Source organism: Pseudochaenichthys georgianus, unplaced genomic scaffold, assembly GCF_902827115.2.
Source record: "Pseudochaenichthys georgianus unplaced genomic scaffold, fPseGeo1.2 scaffold_1199_arrow_ctg1, whole genome shotgun sequence".
Lineage (NCBI taxonomy): Eukaryota > Metazoa > Chordata > Actinopteri > Perciformes > Channichthyidae > Pseudochaenichthys > Pseudochaenichthys georgianus.
The window spans coordinates 1,617-24,961 of NW_027262132.1; the positions used below are offsets into that span (position 1 = coordinate 1,617).

At 42.8% G+C, this 23,345-nt stretch overlaps 1 protein-coding gene across 1 annotated transcript in view; it reads left to right on the forward strand.

Annotated features, from left to right (window-relative positions):
- Window positions 1-2,135: 2,135 nt before the first annotated feature.
- LOC139433200 (heterogeneous nuclear ribonucleoprotein C-like) overlaps window positions 2,136-23,345 on the forward strand; it is a 30,154-nt gene continuing 8,944 nt past the window's right edge. The window contains exons 1-3 of the mRNA XM_071202116.1: window positions 2,136-2,202; window positions 16,487-16,537; window positions 20,446-20,588. Of these exons, the coding sequence (XP_071058217.1) occupies window positions 2,138-2,202; window positions 16,487-16,537; window positions 20,446-20,588 (259 nt within the window). The 5' untranslated portion in view covers window positions 2,136-2,137. The remainder of the gene's footprint in view (window positions 2,203-16,486; window positions 16,538-20,445; window positions 20,589-23,345) is intronic.

Genomic DNA, 23,345 nt, shown 5'->3' on the forward strand with positions numbered 1-23,345 from the left:
GTGTCTCTACTTTAAAGAGTCCTCTCCTGCTGATGTTCAGGTGTATATCAGTACGTAGTGTCTCTACTTTAAAGAGTCCTCTCCTGCTGATGTTCAGGTGTATATCAGTATGTAGTGTCTCTACTTTAAAGAGTCCTCTCCTGCTGATGTTCAGGTGTATATCAGTATGTAGTGTCTCTACTTTAAAGAGTCCTCTCCTGCTGATGTTCAGGTGTATTTCAGTATGTAGTGTCTCTACTTTAAAGAGTCCTCTCCTGCTGATGATCAGGTGTATATCAGTATGTAGCGTCTCTACTTTAAAGAGTCCTCTCCTGGTGATGTTCAGGTGTATATCAGTATGTAGCGTCTCTACTTTAAAGAGTCCTCTCCAGCTGATGTTCAGGTGTATATCAGTATGTAGTGTCTCTACTTTAAAGAGTCCTCTCCTTCTGATGTTCAGGTGTATATCAGTATGTAGTGTCTCTACTTTAAAGAGTCCTCTCCTGCTGATGTTCAGGTGTATATCAGTATGTAGTGTCTCTACTTTAAAGAGTCCTCTCCTGCTGATGTTCAGGTGTATATCAGTATGTAGTGTCTCTACTTTAAAGAGTCCTCTCCTGCTGATGTTCAGGTGTATATCAGTATGTAGTGTCTCTACTTTAAAGAGTCCTCTCCTGCTGATGTTCAGGTGTATATCAGTATGTAGTGTCTCTACTTTAAAGAGTCCTCTCCTGCTAATGTTCAGGTGTATATCAGTATGTAGAGTCTCTACTTTAAAGAGTCCTCTCCTGCTGATGTTCAGGTGTATATCAGTATGTAGTGTCTCTACTTTAAAGAGTCCTCTGCTGCTGATGTTCAGGTGTATATCAGTATGTAGTGTCTCTACTTTAAAGAGTCCTCTGCTGCTGATGTTCAGGTGTATATCAGTATGTAGTGTCTCTACTTTAAAGAGTCCTCTCCTGCTGATGTTCAGGTGTATATCAGTATGTAGTGTCTCTACTTTAAAGAGTCCTCTGCTGCTGATGTTCAGGTGTATATCAGTATGTAGTGTCTCTACTTTAAAGAGTCCTCTCTTGCTGATGTTCAGGTGTATATCAGTATGTAGAGTCTCTACTTTAAAGAGTCCTCTCCTGCTGATGTTCAGGTGTATATCAGTATGTAGTGTCTCTACTTTAAAGAGTCCTCTCCTGCTGATGTTCAGGTGTATATCAGTATGTAGTGTCTCTACTTTAAAGAGTCCTCTCCTGCTGATGTTCAGGTGTATATCAGTATGTAGTGTCTCTACTTTAAAGAGTCCTCTCCTGCTGATGTTCAGGTGTATATCAGTATGTAGTGACTCTACTTTAAAGAGTCCTCTCCTGCTGATGTTCAGGTGTATATCAGTATGTAGTGTCTCTACTTTAAAGAGTCCTCTCCTGCTGATGTTCAGGTGTATATCAGTATGTAGTGTCTCTACTTTAAAGAGTCCTCTCCTGCTGATGTTCAGGTGTATATCAGTATGTAGTGTCTCTACTTTAAAGAGTCCTCTCCTGCTGATGTTCAGGTGTATATCAGTATGTAGTGTCTCTACTTTAAAGAGTCCTCTCCTGCTGATGTTCAGGTGTATATCAGTATGTAGTGTCTCTACTTTAAAGAGTCCTCTCCTGCTGATGTTCAGGTTCATGTTGTGAACTCAGATGTTGTTTCTGGCTGATAGACAGGTACATGTTTGCTGACAGGAAGCATAATAAATACGAGAGATAATTCATTCCACTCTGACAGATGGAGGCCAATTAGACTCTCCGGCACCTCGTTAAGGTGACCGGCTGAGCCCACTGGGTCTGTGTGTGTGGATACTCTTGTACTTGTCACATAGTAAGGACCGATACATGTTCTTAACCGACAGAGCAAGGACAATTTTGTACGTGTCCTTATTTAATTAAAGCCCGTTTAAAAAAATATTGAAATTGGATATAACGATACCGGTTAGAATTATGTTTAGGTTAGATTCAGGGTTCATAGTCACATGGGGTCCCCACAATGATAGAAGGACAGGAATGTGTGTGTGTTACCTGTCCATCTCCATTGCTGTCTCCCTCAGGTCAGGAAGTGAGACATCGGGGGGGCATTAGTGTCTAACCTGATCTGACAGTTTGTTTTTTGTGTTTCAGACGCCAGAATGAATGGTGAGCTGATAGCTGGCCGCACCACGACGGCCAAGAGAGGAAACAGCACCCCCTACAGGTGAGTCTGAAACACAACACTCTTTGTCTGTGGCTTTAGTGATGGAGCCGGTGGAGAGGCAGTATGTTCACTATCCTTTCACTTTCTGAAGATTGATTAGGGCTCCCATTGAGGGTCTTATTTCCAGATGTTAGGAGTCCTTCCTTTAACTTTGGTGTCTTAATGTCGTGATGTGAAAACAACACGGATGCTGCAATCAAGGTGTGTTTTATTTTATTGCTAAGAGCATTGAAAATCACTTGGGTAGCTGTCCCAGACGTTTCCCCCGCACCATTAAATGACCTTCAAATATAGTTTTGCCTTACTTGTTATTGGGGTTAATGCTAACGCTAGAATTGGAACGGTAAATATGTATATTCCATACATAAATGAACTAGAGAATGCTATTCCTGAAGAAATTGCTAGTGGGAATGCTTTATGCTGAAAATCTGACGCTAAACTGCTATGCTGAAATGTAATGTCTAAGAAGAAAGTGAAGAATTTAGATTGAAATGATACATGAACACTGGGGGCTTGAATGTGTGATGAGAGACGAAAAGAAAGTGAAAAGGCTTGGAAAAGCAGCAGAATATTTGAACTGCAAACTTCTGAACTAACTTGATGGCGATTGATCTGTCGCCATGGCAATGGCATTTGAAGTAATCTCAAAACTGTCCCGTAGATGTCTTCACGGCTGGACTGTTAGCACACATGTGAAGTTTGAGCACTTTTTGAAAATGTTCATAGGAGTTATAGCGACATCATGTTTTATGGCAAGGGATGCGTTTCCATGGAAACGGCATATGGTGAGATCTCTGATTTGGCGTAGAGCTGTTGAGGCATGGACCGGTGATATACAAGTGAAGATTGGGGGACGATTGGACCATGTCGATTGGACTTACAGCCACATCGTGTTTCATGGTGAGTGGTCTGTCGCCATGGCAACGACATTTGATGACACCCCATAATACATAGCTTAGATGCGTTGATGGCTGCATCGTTACCAAACCTGTGAAGTTCTGGGCTGTTTGGAGTATTTTCACTGAATTTATGAGAAAACCGTGTTTCAAGGCGAGCATTGTGTTGCCATGGCAACGACATTTGAAGAACTCTCCAAACTGTCCCGTAGATGTCTTCACGGCTGGACTGTTGGCACACTGCTACCTGGAGTGGAGTGCACCAGATGGGCGTAAAAAAGTAGGGCTTAACTCTAACGTCGGGCTTAGCTACGTCCGACGTAGTGATTAGAATTTACACCGAGTGCACCAAGCCTGACTAGTCTCGGGCGTGGCTGCGCCTGGTCTTGAGATGCGCGTCCACGTGAATACACGCAAAACAGTAATTGTTGCCAAGCAACGCCATTTTACAGACTCAGAGGACCGCAGAGAAGAGGGAAGTCCCTCACCCACAGCGTCAGCGATGACTCAAGGGGAATCCCAAATGGCCGCACCCCGAAAGAGAAAGAGGGATTTGTCAGAGCGACAGCGGGAACTGGCGGAGAGAGAAGTCGGTGCTGGAGGGCCAATGGAACTTGTCTTATAGCCCGACATGCTGTGCGATGAACATTAATCACGTCTCCCACAGTATTCTGAAAGGCCCCGTTCGCGTAGAATCTGAGCGCAATCAGCAGCTGCAAGGTTCGGTCTGATCCGTGCTGGAGTCGAGGGAGATCTCCTCGATTAAATCAAAAAGGGCTCGTCTGCCGAAACGAAACCTCTCTATCAGTTCACCGTCTGAATAGATGTCCAGGGGGTTTGTTCGATCACGGACGACTCTCTCTTCTTAATGCCCTTTCATTGTTAAACATGTAAACAAGACGCCCTGCCATCGTTAATATCCTTCTTGCCTGTTTTACGTTACTATGGATACGAGTCTGTCTTTCCGATTTACGCCTGCTCCATACTAGGCGTAAAAGTTACACCCGGGCGCAGCGCATAGAGGGCTTAAGTCTAAGTGGTGACTAGTCATAACTTTAGTTTGATCTTAACCTTCGGTTCTACGACGGACGTAGAACCGAAGAGTCTGCTATCTGGAGTCTGCTGCAGGTCAGCTGGAGCGATGACATCATCGTGTTCCATTGCACAGGTGTTTATAGTTGAGCTAACGAGGTGTGCAGAGATCACAGGTTTCCATTGTTCTGAATGAGAGATGAACCTCTTACATGTGAACGTTTGGGGAAGAACCGTAACAGATATCTGTGAAATTTCAAAACGTGAAGCATGTCAAGGAAGTTGAGTATCTGAAGTGTAATTTTTGTGTACTTTCGGGTTAATAATGTGGCCTTTTTGGCAGTTTAACTAAAGGTGTGCGGCTGCTGCCGTGAGGAAATATCAGCCTGAAATCACATTGGGCTTCAATGGAGGCATGTTGAATGTTGTTGTCACCTCATGCCCTCAAGAGGCATTTTGTTGAATTATTTTTCATTTTTCAAGCTACGAGATGTTTTCCTACGTTTGTCATGTAAAATTATGTCTCAGGAATGTAGGGATTGGGAATTATGGCAGTTTTAAAAAAATATATGAAGGCAAATTTCAAGATGTTCTAGCTGTGACATCACGCACTCTAGTTAATGTTAAAATGTGAAGAAAACCTCTAAAACAAGGTCTGAATTTGTTTAATATCTCTAAATGTAAGAATCAGATTTAAAAGTTGTTTTACACGAATAATATCAGACAGATGTGTAACATTTGAAAGTTGGAATGAGGTTTCTGAGTGAAAGCATGAATGAACAGTTAGCAGTTGAAGTCGCATGAAGATTTGTTGAAGTCTGAAGATTTCCTCCATTGACTTCAATGTTAAAAATGTGATGTATTATGGGATGTATCTCTGGAATTATGAAAGTTATGAATGAGAAAAGTAATAGCCATCGATTCCAGACCGAGCTGAACGTTTTGATGTTTGAACGGAGTTTCTGCGATGTTCAATGCGGCGGGCCAAAATAAGTCGGCGGAATAATAATAAACTTTTCGTGCGTAGAACAACAGATAGTTAACAGCATTCCCACTAAATAACATCAACACATTAACACAGATCAAAAGCAAAAGACATTACATGAAACAGAGGAAATACAAAATAAACATGCACGTGAAACGAGCTGTACTGTTCTGTGCAGCATGATACAAATCTCAATACTTCCAGCACTGAAAATGGGGTTTGATATAACGTATGGGAAATCTCAAGGCATAACATTTTAGTTTAGTCAATTTATTGAACATGTCAGAAACAAAAAAAATATATAACAATAATATATATATTCTCCTTTTTTCTTTTTTTCACTCAGATTAATAATTATAACAAAGTACCAAAAAAAAAATATATAATAATAATAATTTTCAGATAGTCTCTGTTCATGTTCAACATTTTGATATTAACAGCATTTTAAACACGCATAGTGTAGCAGCTGTACTGTCGGTAGTTTTCAGAGCTGCTCGTTGGTCTGTAGTTTTGCCCTCGTGTTTGAATGAAGCCGTCTTTAACCTCGTTCTCTGTTAACATGGAAACTAAAGCCAAAATGTCCTCTCAAATCCCACCGCCGCCCGCCCGCTGCTGGACGGATTAAAGCCGGGCGAACAGGACTCTGAGTCTCCCAGAGCTGGGATTTAAAGCCAGGCAGCGACTGTGAGGATCTGTGCAGGAACGTGAGGTCGTGTCCTCTGAGTTAACGAGGTTTTATAAAACTGGAGGATTTCTCCTATTGTTTAAATTGAAAGCTTACACATTGTGGTCCTTCAAAAAGATAATTCCAGTACCTTTAGACTTTGAGAATTGTGCGCCGTACATTCAGGGGTTTGGCAACCTGTACGGAGATTACATGATGCAGTTGGATCTCGCCTCCTCCAAAGCCAAGGGTGAATGGAAAGGTTATGTTGGACAGAGTTATGAGTAAAGCAGTTGCAACCGATTGTATTGAAGTCTATGAGAAAATGGCCTTGCTCACCTCATCTACTCTGACACGTGTTAACATGCAATTTAAATACAATTAAGATATAACACAGGTATGATTGATTGATTGATTGATTGATTGATTGATTGAAAAGTGTATTAACAGCTTGTATATTGGGTACAGTACAGTACAGCTCAAAAAATACAATTGTTAAGGGGATGTTAACATCATATCATTTAAGACATATAAGACATATTTGACATACAGATGACTTATTTACAATTTTCATTTTAGATTTCGTTCTAATACATCCTAACCGGACATTTAAGACATACCAAGTCTACAGATATCCAGTTAGTAACAGAGTCTAAAATGCGAGTATATACATAGATGGGGGGAAGCTGTCCATTGGACGACGGGTTGAGATTTGTACCATTACCGGGGCCAGTTTTGCAATGCTCTCCCCGAAGGTGCTCTTTAAGAGAGGCTTTGAAGGCAAGTAAAGTTTTACTTTCCTTTACAGTTTGTCCCGGAGATCTACCATATTGTTGTTTGCAGTAATCAAGTCTTGAAATGTCAGCTCAGGTCAGCTCCTATAAGTTCCTTGGTGTCCATCTCGAGTGCTTCTCAAACTGTTTTCAGTAATGCACCCCCTTTGAAACGTTTTCTCAGCCAAGCACCCCCTGACCGATCCCGAACATGTTTGATCGAAAAAGCCGATATGAATAATTACAATATAGTGATGTTCCCTCAGTGTGTGATGTATTAACTCCTTCGTGGTATGCATTACAACAAACTTTTATAAAACAGATTTTTCCAAGGACTTTTTCAATGTAAGTAATATGTTATTGTGAAAAACTATAAAATACAATACACACATTTGACATGTTTATATGAGGACCCTTTTGGTGGTTCTAGGAATGTTTTATATAACATTGTGTTTTCTATTTCACTTATTTTACTAAGATTATTTTTTTAATTAACCTTTTTTTTTTTTTTTATAAATCTCGCGTACCCCCTGCAGTACCCCAACGTACCCCCAGGGGTCCGCGTACCCCCATTTGAGAATCACTGAACTAGATAATACACTCAGCTGGAAGGTCTAGACTTCAACAGCGATTGTACTTTCTGCGTCGACTCTTTCGGAGTGGACCAGGACTTCATGTTCCTGTTCTATCATGCCGTGTTGGAGAGCACCATGAGGTGTCACTGCCTGGTACGGTAACTTGACAGTGAGTCAAAGTCACAGATCGCTCGCCTGGTTCAGACTGCTACGAAAATGATGGGGGTTAAAAAACACCCATCTCTCCAGAACATATACGAGCAGTCCGTTATCAGACAGGCAAACAAAATGGTGTCTGATCCCACCCACGTACTCCACCCAGAACTCCAGCTCCGACCTTCTGGTGGAAGATTCAGGGCTCCCAAGAGCAGGCTGAACCCTATAAGCCAGGGGTGTCAAACTCAATTTCTTCGCGGGCCACATCAGCATTATGGTTGCACTCAAAGGGCCGGTTGTAACTTTAAGACTATATCAAAATATATATATAAATATTTAATATATATCAAATAATGTATTATATTACATCATTGCCTCTGTATTGGATTATTATCGGATAGGGTAATAACTTCAACTACGTCTGAAAGCAGAAGTCTAGGGCAAATCATTGCAAGTCTCTTCACTGAGAATGTTACAAAATGATTTAAAAAAAAATCTAATTCTGAGAAAAAATTAATATTTTGAAGAAAATAAGTCAAATTCTGAGAAAAAAACTTGTTCTGAGGAAAAAAGTCAAGTTCTGAGAAAAAAGTCAAATTTGAGATGCATTGTGGGATATGTAGTTTATGGGCAACGTGCTTCTGTAAATCGGCATGTAACCGTATAATATTCTTTGCAATCTTTTGAGGGGCCGCATGAAATGAAGTCGCGGGCCGGATTTGGCCCCCGGGCCTTGAGTTTGACACCCCTGCTATAAGCACTCATTCCTACCTGTCCATTAAGCTTCTTAACATTCACATGAAATGAAATGTAGTCAAATGTACTTTTTAAATGTTGGCCATGAGGGTCGTGCAATAGGTCGCCTTTGTCAGTATGTGCGTCTTATGTTTGTACATGTATGCGGAACTGCAGGACGGAGTCCAGAACAAATGTCCGTACGGGGACAATAAAGTATATCGTATCGTAAATGGCATCAGGCCAGACCAGACGTTTATGATACTTCCAAGTCTAGTTCAGCAGGATAGTCTCCTCATATTAACCACTCAGTAAAAAGCCACTACGCTATAAGGAGCGTTGGAAACCAGTTATATCTGTATTTGATGAAACTTGAGATGAAATAGTTTTTGTAAAGTCTCCTTTTGTTTCTGGTGAATACTTCTGTCGTTGAGCCCACCTGGCACACCAGCTGTGAGCAGGGGGGTGTCTGTGTTATCATCATAGCTAGTGTCCTTCATGGAGGTACATACTTTCTGCATGTTTTAGATACTTGCTCGCTAAGTACGTCTTAAGGATTTCCACGTAACTTCACATTCACATTGAACCACGAGTACCTGACAGCTTCAACAAGTTTATCAAATATGATGTATTCATTACTTAGACTTCCCATTCTCCTGCACACATGTATCTGTTTTATTGTCCTATATGTATATATGTATGTTGCTCTGTTGGAGGAGCCGGTCATTTCAGTTTTGCATTGCCATATCTTCACTGCAGCTGCTCGATGATAAAGCCTTGAATCCATTTTAAGAAATGAAATGGCTTCACACGGCCATACGAGGAGAAACACGCTGCAGATTCAGAGACGACACAAATATAAAAACGCAAATGTGATAAAACACAACTTGGGCAGCATTTTGAAAATATTCACTAAAGAACACATTAATAACTGAATAAGGGCTGTGGCTCAGTGGATAGTGCGCTGGTCTTTGAATCAGGGGGTAGCAAGTTCGAGTCCCACTGCAGTCAGCATGTCGTTGTGTCCCTGACGCGTCTATCGTTTTTCCAACCCAGTTTAGATTTAACCACGCCCACTTCCGCATTACGCAAGGATCGACGTAGCTTTGGTGGGGGCTCTTTTGCAAAGATAATCAAGAACACCACCTGGCAGTTATTGCAGATTATACAGCGTACTTGTTACTCACACACACACACACACACACACACACACACACACACACACACACACACACACATACACACACACACACACACGTGCGATGGTCCCACAAAAGCCAAAATCTGCACTGTAAAACAAATATTATAAATGTCTATCTTTAAATAAAATATTAAATAGATACCTTCACATCCTACACACAGTGGCGTTTCTATATGTACAAAAGTGGTGGGGCACAAAAAACGTAGATGTCTAAATATGTAAGCTTCTGCAGTGAGGTTCATGGCTGGTGAGGCACTGACTCTTCAGGTTTACAAATATTATATTTTGACCTAAATCAAAATATAATATTATTTTCAAAAGCTTTTTTTGTCTGATGCTTCAATTAATTGTAAACAGACAGTTCAACAAAAGGATACCCAAAACATGTAATTTTATCATTTACATATTGAATTGTTCTCTCTTAGTAAGATCCCATTTTCAATAAAATTGCAGTCTTTCCTTGACTTGAAGATGAAGTCCATTTGCCTATCCTTCTGGACAAAAATCGCTATTACTTTTTTGTAAAAGTCCTCCTTATGTTCTTGTAGTTTCAAAAGTCTATCATAAATCTAATCTAATCAATAGATTTATGATTCGAAAATTATAAAAGTAGGATAGACATGTGGATATTATCCGGCTGAACAAAACGTGCATTTATCTCTAACAGCTACGTTTCCCACAGACCTTATTTTGAGCTATTTTATAAAATCCTATGGAGAAATCTCGTTGCTTTTAGGTCGAGGGAAGCCATGCGCAGTTTACTTCCGGGTTTTAGGACGCCTCACTGCAGCTCTCTCTCCTCCTCTTCACACACCACACTTTTCGCGGCACACGTACTTATAGCCAATCAGCTCTGAATGATGTGAGATGACGTATGGTGGGGATGGCAGCTCTTTGCCCCTAAGGTCATTATTTTTTTGCCACACACATTAAATAGGACAATACTCTGAGCATGCGCAGTGTAGTTTTTACAGTCACCATTGACTTAAACAGGGAGAGGGAGGGGCAGGATCGGGTTTTGTCCCACATGGCTCTAAACAGCTCAATAAGTGTAGCTGACAGTGTGTGCCTATTGAGCAGTGTGACACTGTAGACACTAATTAGAAGAACACAGACTAAAACAGCAATGTACAGACGGATCAGATGATTAAACATGATCTTAAAATATATTTTTTTATTTATTTTTTGCATTTTTTTGTAATAATTATTTTTAATACTTTCTGCTGACACTAGGTGGGGCTGTGCCCCACCTGCCCCTAATGACCAGTCGCCACTGCCTACACAGAAGGTCAAAACGTTAATATGTTACATGACAAACAAAAAAACGAAACATTATATATAGGCTATACAGATGTTTGCTAACGTATGCCTCTGACATCCATCAGGAATTAATATTAAATGATGAATCACCTCAGCACTGCATAAGTGTGGTCGTCAGTCATATCGACAAAGAAGCTGTTATATTGTATATTATGCGGCGTTTAAAAGGACGGTATTTCGCTTGTCAGATTCAGATTTCGCGGGTGTGCCGCGTCTATGAGGCTATCGCGTAGAGCTACGTCGATCCTTGCGTGATGCGGAAGTGGGCGTGGTTCAATCTAAACTGGGTTGGAAAAACGATAGACGCGTCCCTGACACACTTCGCCCCAAGTCGCTCCGGTGGGGACTCGCCACAGTATTGAGTATGTAAGTCGCTTTGGATAAAAGCGTCTAACAAGCGACAAGTCTTTCATTTCAAATAACCATCCATACATTTTAACAAACGATGTGAAATTGAAAATGTGCATAAAATCAGATCACAATTAGACTTCTTCCTTTTCATCCAGACCTCGGCGAGAAACTGCATAAACGGGATTTGATTGGCTGACGCTTCTGCCGAGGTGCCAAAAGTTGAACATCGCTCAACCTTTGCAGCGAGCCACGCCAGCAACGCTCCGCTTCCCACAATGCAGTTCGGCCAAAAATGACGTCACCCCATTCAAAGTAAACGGTGAAGCTTTCAACGCACGCCGCTGAGTGGACGGGCCGTAAGAGGGGCGGTGGTGGCGAAGTCGATAGGGACTTGGCTCGGCAACTGGAAGGTCACCAGTTCAAGTCCCGGCAAGACCAGGTGCTACCGAGGTGTCCCTGAGCAAGGCACCGTTCCCCACACTGCTCCCCGGGCGCCGTTCAAAATGGCAGCCCACTGCTCCTAAGACTAGGATGGATAGGACAAGAGTGGCATGATGACACCGCCCTAGAGAGAGAGGCATATGACTGTCATGTGTATCACTCACGCAGGCTTTAGCTAATCTGAACTAATGTCAGAACACCGCTTTGAACCGGTATTCCTCCATCTTGTTGACTCTCTTGTATATCAGCATATCAAGGACTCTACTCGGGGAACTCTTTGTCCCACGCAGCCCTGTGTGTGACGACGGGATAATAAATACATGGATCCTGATTTTGAAGACCAAGCCGGTGTCTTATAAAACCGATACACTGCTACAACAACTCCTGCACTATTGTCCGTTTTATATTTCAGTCAAGATGGTGCTTTCCGTACGGCATGCTGAAGCCTGCAAGTAGCTTTCGACCACAATCCATTTGTGCATTGAATTGCCAGATGCTGACGCTTTGCAGCTCAGTTTGAAAATGGATCTGTGCTTTTGTTAGAGGTGGAATTGCATAAACATTGTTTTCCCCACTTCCTGATGTGCTTCACTTGAGCGTGGCGAGGAGGCAGACGCAGGGAAATCATAAGAGAGAAAGTGTTGATAAGAGAGAGAGAGAGAGAGAGAACTGTAATTATGTTTCTTGTCCCTCCACCGTCCTGCTGAGATGAGCGTTTAGTGGAAAGAGATGAATCAGCGTTTCCTTTGAGGAGAAAAATAACAGCTCGAAGGGACAGAAAAACTCACTTTATCTCATCTGAAACGTGTTAACATGCAAGGACAGAAAATGCAATTTAAATATCATTAAGATATAACACAGGTATATGTTTGTCCAGGAGATCTACCATATTGTTGTTTGCAGTAAACAAGTCTTGAAATGACATCAGGCCAGAACAAACGTTTATGATACTTCCAAGTTTAGTTCAGCAGGATAATCTCCTCATATTAACATCACTTTATGACGTCAAAAGCTAACGTTGCGCTATAAAGGAACTACAGCACGGTCACATGACTTCACGTCACCACCGCTAAGCTAAAGGCGGCTAATGTTGGGCTATAAAGGAACTACAGCACGGTCACATGACTTCACGTCACCACCGCTAAGCTAAAGGTGGCTAACGTTGGGCTATAAAGAAACTACAGCACGGTCACATGACTTCACGTCACCACCGCTAAGCTAAAGGTGGCTAATGTTGGGCTATAAAGGAACTACAGCACGGTCACATGACTTCACGTCACCACCGCTAAGCTAAAGGTGGCTAACGTTGGGCTATAAAGGAACTACAGCACGGTCACATGACTTCACATCACCACCGCTAAGCTAAAGGTGGCTAATGTTGGGCTATAAAGAAACTACAGCACGGTCACATGACTTCACGTCACCACCGCTAAGCTAAAGGAGGCTAATGTTGGGCGATATCAATCAATCAATCAATGTTTATTTATAGCCCAATATCACAAATGTTACATTTGTCTCAGTGGTCTTCACAGTGTGTACAGAATATCAGTATGACAATACGACACCCTCTGTCCTAAGACCCTCTGTCCTTAGACCCTCACATCGTACAAGGAGAAACTTCCGAAGAAAACCCACAGTTTAAAGGGAACATGGGAGAAACCTCAGGGAGAGCAACAGAGGAGGGATCCCTCTCCAGGACGGACAGACGTGCAATAGATGCCGTGTGTAAATTCAAGAGATAATACATTTGCAGCATAGGTAGACCAGATGTTTGGAAATGCATGTGTGTATAATAGGAAGATGAATCCACGAGGATGTCAGCACTCCTGTGGGAGCCATCAGGGAAGTAGTATGGTGAGAGTCTGGCAGGACCGCAGAGACAGGTTCAGCCACGACTCGAAGTCCAGGACTCAGATCCAGTGCTCAGGATAGAGGATCCAGGACTCAGGACTCAGATCAGGACTCAGGATAGAGGATCCAGGACTCAGGACTCAGGATAGAGGATCCAGGACTCAGGACTCAGATCAGGACTCAGGATAGAGGATCCAGGACTCAGGACTCAGATCAGGACTCAGGATAGAGGATCCAGGACTCAGGACTCAGATCAGGACTCAGGATAGAGGATCCAGGACTCAGGACTCAGATCAGGACTCAGGATAGAGGATCCAGGACTCAGGACTCAGATCAGGACTCAGGATAGAGGATCCAGGACTCAGGACTCAGATCAGGACTCAGGATAGAGGATCCAGGACTCAGGACTCAGATCAGGACTCAGGATAGAGGATCCAGGACTCAGGACTCAGATCAGGACTCAGGATAGAGGATCCAGGACTCACGACCACAGCAACAGGATCAGCCTCGACTCAGAATCCCGGCGTAGATATGGACAGAAAAGAGATTTGGGAACATGAGAGTACACAGGTACAGACAGTACCCCCCAACAGTCTAAGCCTATAGCAGCTAAACTAACGTGTCTACGTACATGCACTCCCTCAGGATAGGTTGAGGGAAAAGGGTAGCAAGTAGGAAGTAGGAAACGGAGGTGGAGAGGCACGCAGGGAGAGAGGTCCCCACTGGAACCTGCATCGGTCAGAGGTAGGAGTGGGTCAGTGACTTCGCCCCACACTCCCCGGCCGGGCCAGGCCTCCCTGCAACCTGTTGCCCTCTAGAACCTCGAGAGGTCAGAGAGGGGAGAGGTTTGGATAAAGTTTTAAATATAAGATCTAAGTTTTTAGGATTTAAGTGAAAGAGTAAGAACTAAAATGTATAGGTGAAGAGGCACAACGTATCTTCGTCATTGCACTCTTATTAGATTATTTTATTTTATCACTATAAGCTTTATCAAAAAGGAAGGTCTTAAGCGTACTCTTAGAAACAGATAGGCTGTCTGCCGCCCGAACACACACTGGATAAAGGAACTACAGCACGACCACATGACTTCACGTCACCACCGCTAAGCTAAAGGTGGCTAATGTTGGGCTATAAAGGAACTACAGCACGGTCACATGACTTCACGTCACCACCGCTAAGCTAAAGGTGGCTAATGTTGGGCTATAAAGGAACTACAGCACGACCACATTACTTCATGTCACCACCGCTAAGCTAAAGGTGGCTAATGTTGGGCTATAAAGGAACTACAGCACGGTCACATGACTTCACGTCACCACCGCTAAGCTAAAGGTGGCTAATGTTGGGCTATAAAGGAACTACAGCACGGTCACATGACTTCACGTCACCACCGCTAAGCTAAAGGAGGCTAATGTTGGTCTATAAAGGAACTACAGCACGGTCACATGACTTCACGTCACCACCGCTAAGCTAAAGGTGGCTAATGTTGGGCTATAAAGGAACTACAGCACGGTCACATGACTTCACGTCACCACCGCTAAGCTAAAGGTGGCTAATGTTGGGCTATAAAGGAACTACAGCACGGTCACATGACTTCACGTCACCACCGCTAAGCTAAAGGAGGCTAATGTTGGGCTATAAAGGAACTACAGCACGGTCACATGACTTCACGTCACCACCGCTAAGCTAAAGGAGGCTAATGTTGGGCTATAAAGGAACTACAGCACGGTCACATGACTTCACTTCACCACCGCTAAGCTAAAGGCGGCTAATGTTGGGCTATAAAGGAACTGCAGCACGGTCACATGACTTCACGTCACCACCGCTAAGCTAAAGGTGGCTAATGTTGGGCTATAAAGGAACTACAGCACGACCACATGACTTCACGTCACCACCGCTAAGCTAAAGGAGGCTAATGTTGGGCTATAAAGGAACTACAGCACGGTCACTTGACTTCACGTCACCACCGCTAAGCTAAAGGAGGCTAATGTTGGGCTATAAAGGAACTACAGCACGGTCACATGACTTCACGTCACCACCGCTAAGCTAAAGGAGGCTAATGTTGGGCTATAAAGGAACTACAGCACGACCACATGACTTCACGTCACCACCGCTAAGCTAAAGGAGGCTAATGTTGGGCTATAAAGGAACTACAGCACGGTCACTTGACTTCACGTCACCACCGCTAAGCTAAAGGAGGCTAATGTTGGGCTATAGAGGAACTACAGCACGGTCACATGACTTCACGTCCCCACCGCTAAGCTAAAGGAGGCTAATGTTGGGCTATAAAGGAACTACAGCACGGTCACATGACTTCACGTCACCACCGCTAAGCTATCGATGTTTTCTGCTACATCATTCTGCATGTCGTCCAGTGGCTGGAAGGGATCCATGTAATGAAGTGCATTAACTGGATTATAGTACTTTAATATTTATTTATTTTACTTTTGTGTAAGATGGTCGGTACAGAGACGGAATAAGGATATTTAGTTGTCGGAAAGTGACAAAAATAAAACTTTTTCAAATCGTATTATACTGTCGATACATTTGGAGGGTGATAATTAGAAAACATTTAATATTTAGAGAAACAATACATAATAATGAAAGAAATACGTGGTAATATTTATTAAATTAAAAAAGTATTTAATTAAAAAAAAAAGGAAAGTGGCACAATGAGTTTACATTTATACAGTCAATATTTTATTTATTTTTCCCCTTTCCCTCCCTCCTGGTCCTAGCTAGTAAAATAAATAACTAACTAAATAAATAAGATGGATACCTGTATAGGTAAAAGTAAAGTAATATAGAAGATAATATTAAAAGAAAATGTATAGATAAGGGAGTAAAGAATAGTTACAGTAATACTTGTACCCATATACTCATATGTATACCCACATGTTCACATGCACATACATACACGTACCTACCTACATACATACATGTATACAAAGACAGAGCAAATAAATAAATTAAAAAATTAATATAAAAAGAGACAAAGTGGTATTTCAAGAAAATTAGTATTAATATTTAGAGAAAATAAATGTAATAATTTGAGAAAACATTTATTAAATATGAAAGAAAAACCCATGCAGACAAAAAGAAGTGTAATAATGTTGTTGTGATGTTTCGTATCGCAGTGTTTCACATTAAAGAAATAAGGTAAAAGTAAAGTGAAACTTATTGTTGACTTAAATACGATTGTATATATTATAAACTTGTTAGGCCGTAGCATCTTTCATATCAGCATTCAAACATGTTTAAAACAATAAGAACAGCCACAGCGTTTCTTTGTCTTCTCCGTCCTCAGATCCGACTGTGAGATGGAGTACGACAGATGCCCTGCGGATCACTACAACAGGTACCCAGCATCTAATCTTATTAACCTTACATACAAACACACACAACTACAACACACAACACACACACACACACACACCCACCACCACACACACACACACACACACACACACACAACACATCACACACACATCACACACACACACATCACACATCACACACACACACACACACACACCCATGTACACCACACACATCAGCACAACACAATCACAGCACAACGGTACACACACTACCTTCGACAACACCATAACACACACATACACACCTTCACACACACATACACACCTTCACACACACATACACACCTTCATACACACATACACACCTTCAACACCACCTTCACAGCACACATACTTACACACACTTGCACACACACTTACAACACACCTTCACACCCCAGACACACCTGCACACATACACACCGTCATACACACACACACACACACACACACACACACACACACACACACACACACACACACACACACACACACACACACACACACACACACACACACACCTGTCACACACACATACACACCTTCACACACACTTACACACCTTCACACACACATACACACACACACACACACACACACACACACACACACACACACACCTTCACACACACACACACACCACACACACCACACACACACACACACACACACACACACACACACACACACACACACACACCACACACACACACACACACCACACACACCTTCACACACACTTACACGCCTTCACACACACGGGGAATGGACTCCCAGTGACGAGCTCACCAGCGAAGGTCTCTGTGGCGGGACAACAGGACTAGAAGATGATGACACAATTATCAAGTATGTTTCAAGACGAACTTTATTCTCTGTGTCCTTGAGGAACTCTATTCCCTTCTGGAGCAGACACTAGTTAGCTACTAGTTAGCCAGCATTGCTAATCAGAGAATAATTAGCAAGGAGCTAACGGCATTCTGCAAGATGACAACGACCAGCCTGCTTAGCCAAGCACACATCCAACACTGGGTGTTTCTCAACGTCGAGTAAAGCTGCTCCAGAGCCACTATTTCAAGCACACTACGTCACCGAGTGCCGCTGAAGGACTGTTCCAATGTCCAGCATACTTGGAAGTCTACCGAGCCCGGCGTACTTCATTTGGAGACATTTCGAGGCTGCACATGTGTAGACTCCGCGGTCTTAAAATCCCCACAATGCTTTGCGCACGGACCAATTTCCCCAAATCTGATGGCGGAAAATGTAAGGCGGGGCCTCTCGTATGATGACGCACACCTGCACACTTGCTCGCCTGTTCCACTCTTCGTTTTCCGAATGCCAGGAAGGGTTCTTGCCTCGCTTCTGAAGCAAGACGCTCGGAAGACATGTGCTACCAAGCAGGCGTCCTCGAGATTGAGAAGCACCCAGTGACTCTGCTTTTCTTCATTGATGCTAAGCTAATGCTAAGCTAATGCTAAGCTAATGCTAAGTAGCCTTTCCATTCATGGACTGAATGCTACGGGATTTTCATGTTGGATTTCGGTATATTTCAAACGTTTATGATGCTTACACATTTTCTTTAGCGAGATGTGGTTTTGGTGGCTGTCTTTTATCGTAGTGGCCATACGGTGGTACTGCACTTGTGTTCCGGGACGTTTTATGAAATGTATGTGAATCAGTGTATAATTTGTTTTCAGCTAAATAAACATTACAGAAAAGTCTACAGCCTTTATTCAGAATGGCTTTGTTTGACGACACACAACGAGTGTTAAGTTGCTTATTTCTTGTATATTTCTTCTTGAATCCGTAATAAATAAACATAGATGTACAACCCAAATATAGCGAGCCTAAGTTATGCAGGAAGTTGGTATAAAATAAGCGATTTCGATAAACGGTTGTTATTTCCTCCCAACAGAAAGTATTAACATATATTTTGACCTGTGCAGCCGGCATTAAGGATAAAATATAACACACACACACACACACACACACACACACACACACACACACACACACACACACACACACACACACACACACACACACACACACACACACACAACACACACACACACCACCTTCTCTGAATAAAGCCTGCAGGAATGATCGGCAGGACTTTCCTTTTTATCTGGATTACACACTGCCGTCCCGTAAATATTTATAGGCTTTTATCTGCCAGGGTGCGGATTATCGGCTTTGCGAAGGTACAGTAGCACACACACACACACACACACACACACACACACACACACACACACACACACACACACACACACACACACACACACACACACACACACTGATGTGTTGGGAGGACGAGCAGCAGCATGTCTGATATGTATTGGCTGATCGTTCCACCTCACAAGAAGTCGCTGTAAACACTTGGAACTATGTTTTTTGACAAGAAGGTATTTTTTAGGAAATTCTTCGCGTGTTCCTTCAGAATTTATTCATATACATTTTTGACACTTCTCACATGAACTATATAAAAAAGATCACGTTTTCTTTCAAACACATTTTCTGAAATTCTCCACATTATTTTCACAAAGTCTTCATATTTTTTGGGCCTTTTTTAAAACACTTTCCAGGTATTTTCAAAAGAGTACTCACATATTGTTGGGAGGCATTTTCCTCATAATTTGTAGATTATTAAATGCTGTTGGGTTTCAAAGCAATGCGTTATATTCAAGGTTCTGTATTTGTCATACGGACATAGCTACGGTGTAGTCATGCCGATGACATTCTTTGTTCAGGCTTCTCCAACAGAGCAACACAATATAGTGCAAGTAAATAGTAATATAGTAATATAGAAATATCGTAATATCGTAAATACAAAAAGAAAAATAGTTTAAAAAAGTGAAAATAGTGCAATAGAGTCTATATGCAGTTATTGGAATGATATATTTGATAAATAGATGAGTAATTGCTAAGTATCAGATCAATGTTTAAGATCAAAAAGAAAATGCAGGTATTTTTTCCAATTTTTTTTACTTTGCTTTCCGAAGATTTCACATATTTTCTGCACATTATTTAAACATTTTACATATTTTTTTAGCACGTTTTTCAGGGTATTTAGTTACCTCACCATGCTACGGAAGATTCATTACAACATGAACTTGGATTTATTACTTCACTGAAATGCTCCTCTGTGTGTTCGACGAGCATCACGTTTAAATCTGGCATTAATTACCCTCCACGTCATTACGGGGAACAATCAGGAGACTCAGAGCCTCGGGCTGCAGTGCATCATGGGAGTGAGTGTGTGTGTGTGTGTGTGTGTGTGTGTGTGTGTGTGTGAGGGGGGGTTCTGTTGGGTGCCACACAACCTTATTAACCCCCCCCCCCCACACACACACACACACACACACACATACACACATACACACGCACACACATACACACACACACACACACATACACACACACATACACACACACACACACGCACACACACACAACACAAACATACACACACACACACACACACACCACACACATACAGACACGCACACACACACAAACACACACACACACATACATACACACACACACACACACACACACATACACACACACACACGCACACACACACACACAAACATACACACACACACACACACACACACACACACACACACACACACATACAGGACACGCACACACACACAAACACACACACACATACATACACACACACACACACACACACACACACACACACACACACACACACACACACACACACACACGTACGCCCCTCGGCTCAAGCCTCTGGCAGCCTCCACCTGCCCTCCTCCCCAACGACACATCGCCAACACTGGCATAGCGTATGTTTACACGTGTTTGTGTGTGTGTGTGTGTGTGTGTGTGTGTGTGTGTGTGTGTGTGTGTGTGTGTGTGTGTGTTGCAGGGTGTTTGACTGCCAGCGGGTCCCCTCCTCCAGTCCTGTGAAGCGGCGCCGGCCTTCCTCCTCCTCCTCCTCCTCCTCCTCTTGGTCCTCGGCAGCTCTGAGGATGAAGAGCACCAGAGCCTCCTCTTCCTCTCACAGAAAACGTAAGCGGTGGAAATTAAATATACGTGGAAGTACTTCACTCGTGTACAATTACAAGGTGTGTGTACGACAAGGCAGGTTTATTTATATCGCTGCTCCATCGCTTCTCTTGGACTTAAAATCTGTACTTTTATATATTCAGTTTAATACTTCAAATTCCATCCCTCACTTACTCATGTATAATAACTTGCTTTATATTTTGCTATTGTTAATTTGTAAATTCAACATTTATATTTCTACTTTATTTCTAGCCTTTTAATTGTTATTCTATAACACAGGTTTGAGCAAGCTCTCTGATTGGTCAATAGGTGAAACGACGATCAAATAGAACGTGCCTAATCACACAGTATCCAGTGGCCTACACGCGCCACTCGCCTACCGGAACTACTTCCACGAGCCTGCATCGTGTGGTTTCCATAGCGACGTTTAGCGACACACAGTTATACATGGTCTCTCGTTGGAAATCGGTAAATACAAAATGTCAGATTTTGAAGTTAACTTTGATTTGTTGGGCCTCAGTATTGGCGAATGGTAAATGGACTGTACTTATAGCGCTTTATCCAGTCTTCACGAGCCCTCAAAGCGCTTTACATGCTACATGTCGTTCACCCGTTCACACAGAGCGGTCCCACCTGCTCTAGGACCTAACATTCACACGCCGTTGGCCATCGGGAGCAACTCAGGGTTAAGTATCTCGCCCAAGGATACATCGACATGTTGGCTGCACGGGCTGGGATCGAACCGACAACCTTCTGGTGTAAAGACGACCGCACCCCCTCGCAGCCGCAGTCGCCCATGTATTGATGAATGGTTGGACATGGACCAACGAAAGCTGTTTCAACTGACGAGTTGAGGGCTCCATCTCTGGACGACAGAAAGACGTGGAGCGACGCGCTTGTTGCCGGTCCGGGACACGCCATGAAGCGGCCACTGGAGGAAAGCTCTTCCGATAACGCAGTCCTACCCGTGATCACCACGGCAACAAAGTCTGGCGTGGAGTTCACGGAGAGCTGCTTCAAGAATTGCACTTGTAATGGCAGCGTGAACATCCACCTTCACTCTGAAGCCAACGTGTGTCCGCACGATGGACCGCCTGATTTGATTTGTTCCGCTAACCCCACGCAGTGATTACTCAGATATTTAAATAGCGTAATTCAAGAATTGTTTTCAATAAATCGTTTTCAATAAATTGGTTAATAATATATTATTCACTATAATTATATCAATAACTGTAAGCGGGGTGTTCGATTGATCGGCTATCGTTACCATGGGAACTACTTTCTAGGAACTACTTTCTGACGGAGATTAACTCGAGCAGAAAGGTTTGGGAGCAAATTAGCCCAAATTATTTTACGATATTGTTGATGACAGTGATAGTTTGTGTAATAGAATCGCAATCATACACGAGAGGCCGTTCTTGAACGTCATTGTTAATAATAATAATAATAATAATTTCAATTTATATAGCGCCTTTCACGAAACCCAAGAACGTCGTTATTACACAAGGCGTACGGACTGTCGTACCAATAATGACGTTCAAGAACGGCCTCTCGTGTGTGATTGCTTAATTGTACAAAGCCATGTCTTTATGCTGCTGCAACGCAAACATTTCCCAACTCGGGATCAATAAAGTATTCCTTGTCTTCTCTCTTTTCAACACAAGGCAATTCAAAGTGCAGTAAGAGCATAAAACACGTGATAAACATTAAAAAGCAAAGATAATAATAAAACATGGATAACAGTGACAGAGCGTGTGAGATGGGAAAAAGGAAAGCCTTCAGCCTGGATCTGAAAGCAGTCCGAGTCGCAGCGGACCTGCAGGTTTCTGGGAGCTTGTTCCAGATGTTTGGAAACACCCCTCGCCAGATTATCTCATTCCTCCCCCGAGTCCTCGTCTGGAAATAGAGTTCTTTTGACACTTTTCTAAAATCTACTTGACTTGAGTATTTTCATTGCATGCTACTTCCTACTTCCACTCCTCGACATCTCTGAGGGAATATCATTCACATTATTATCTGCTGTATTTTATGCATGCTTCTTATTTAATACTAAAGGTCGCCTATCACGCTATGTTCAGGCAGTAGCACAGCTCTCAGATAAATACACATATATAAAAACACGTCTATGATGTGTTTTACTCCAAACACCAAACAGATAATTCTAGCCACGCCTCATATCCCTCTATTCCACTTCCTGTTTCAAAAGTGCTGATTTGGGTATAAAGGAGGGGGCGGAGCTTATGCGGGACCCGGCAGCTACCGTCTAAACTAAATGCTGCCGTGATGAAACTCCATATCATGGATCATCAAGGATCTGAAACAGTCTGGAGCTCAAAGGCTTCCTCTCTCCCGGTTACACCACAAGGTGAGTTCCTTTCTACTTCCTGCTTCTTCACACACATGCTCTCCAGCACAGGTTAGCTCTGAGTGTTAGCGATGCTAATGTAAACACCGACCATATTACGTCCAGAACAGTCGGGCATTGTTTCTGAGAGCAGCTTTCTGATTGGCCCGTGGGTCCACATTTCAGATGTTACGTCATATCGGACGCAAATCTGGATCAGCTCCGTTGTTCCCCGTTTTTAGAGATTTGGGTACGGAGGAAAAGAGAGAGGGTTTATTTCCTGACGCTGCGTGAGTTCCCCGACACACCGGGGACACACCGGGACACACCGGGGACACACCGGGACACACCGGGGACACATGTTGATGTAGAGAAGACATCACAAAGTGCATTTTGCATGATAGGTCCCCTTTAAG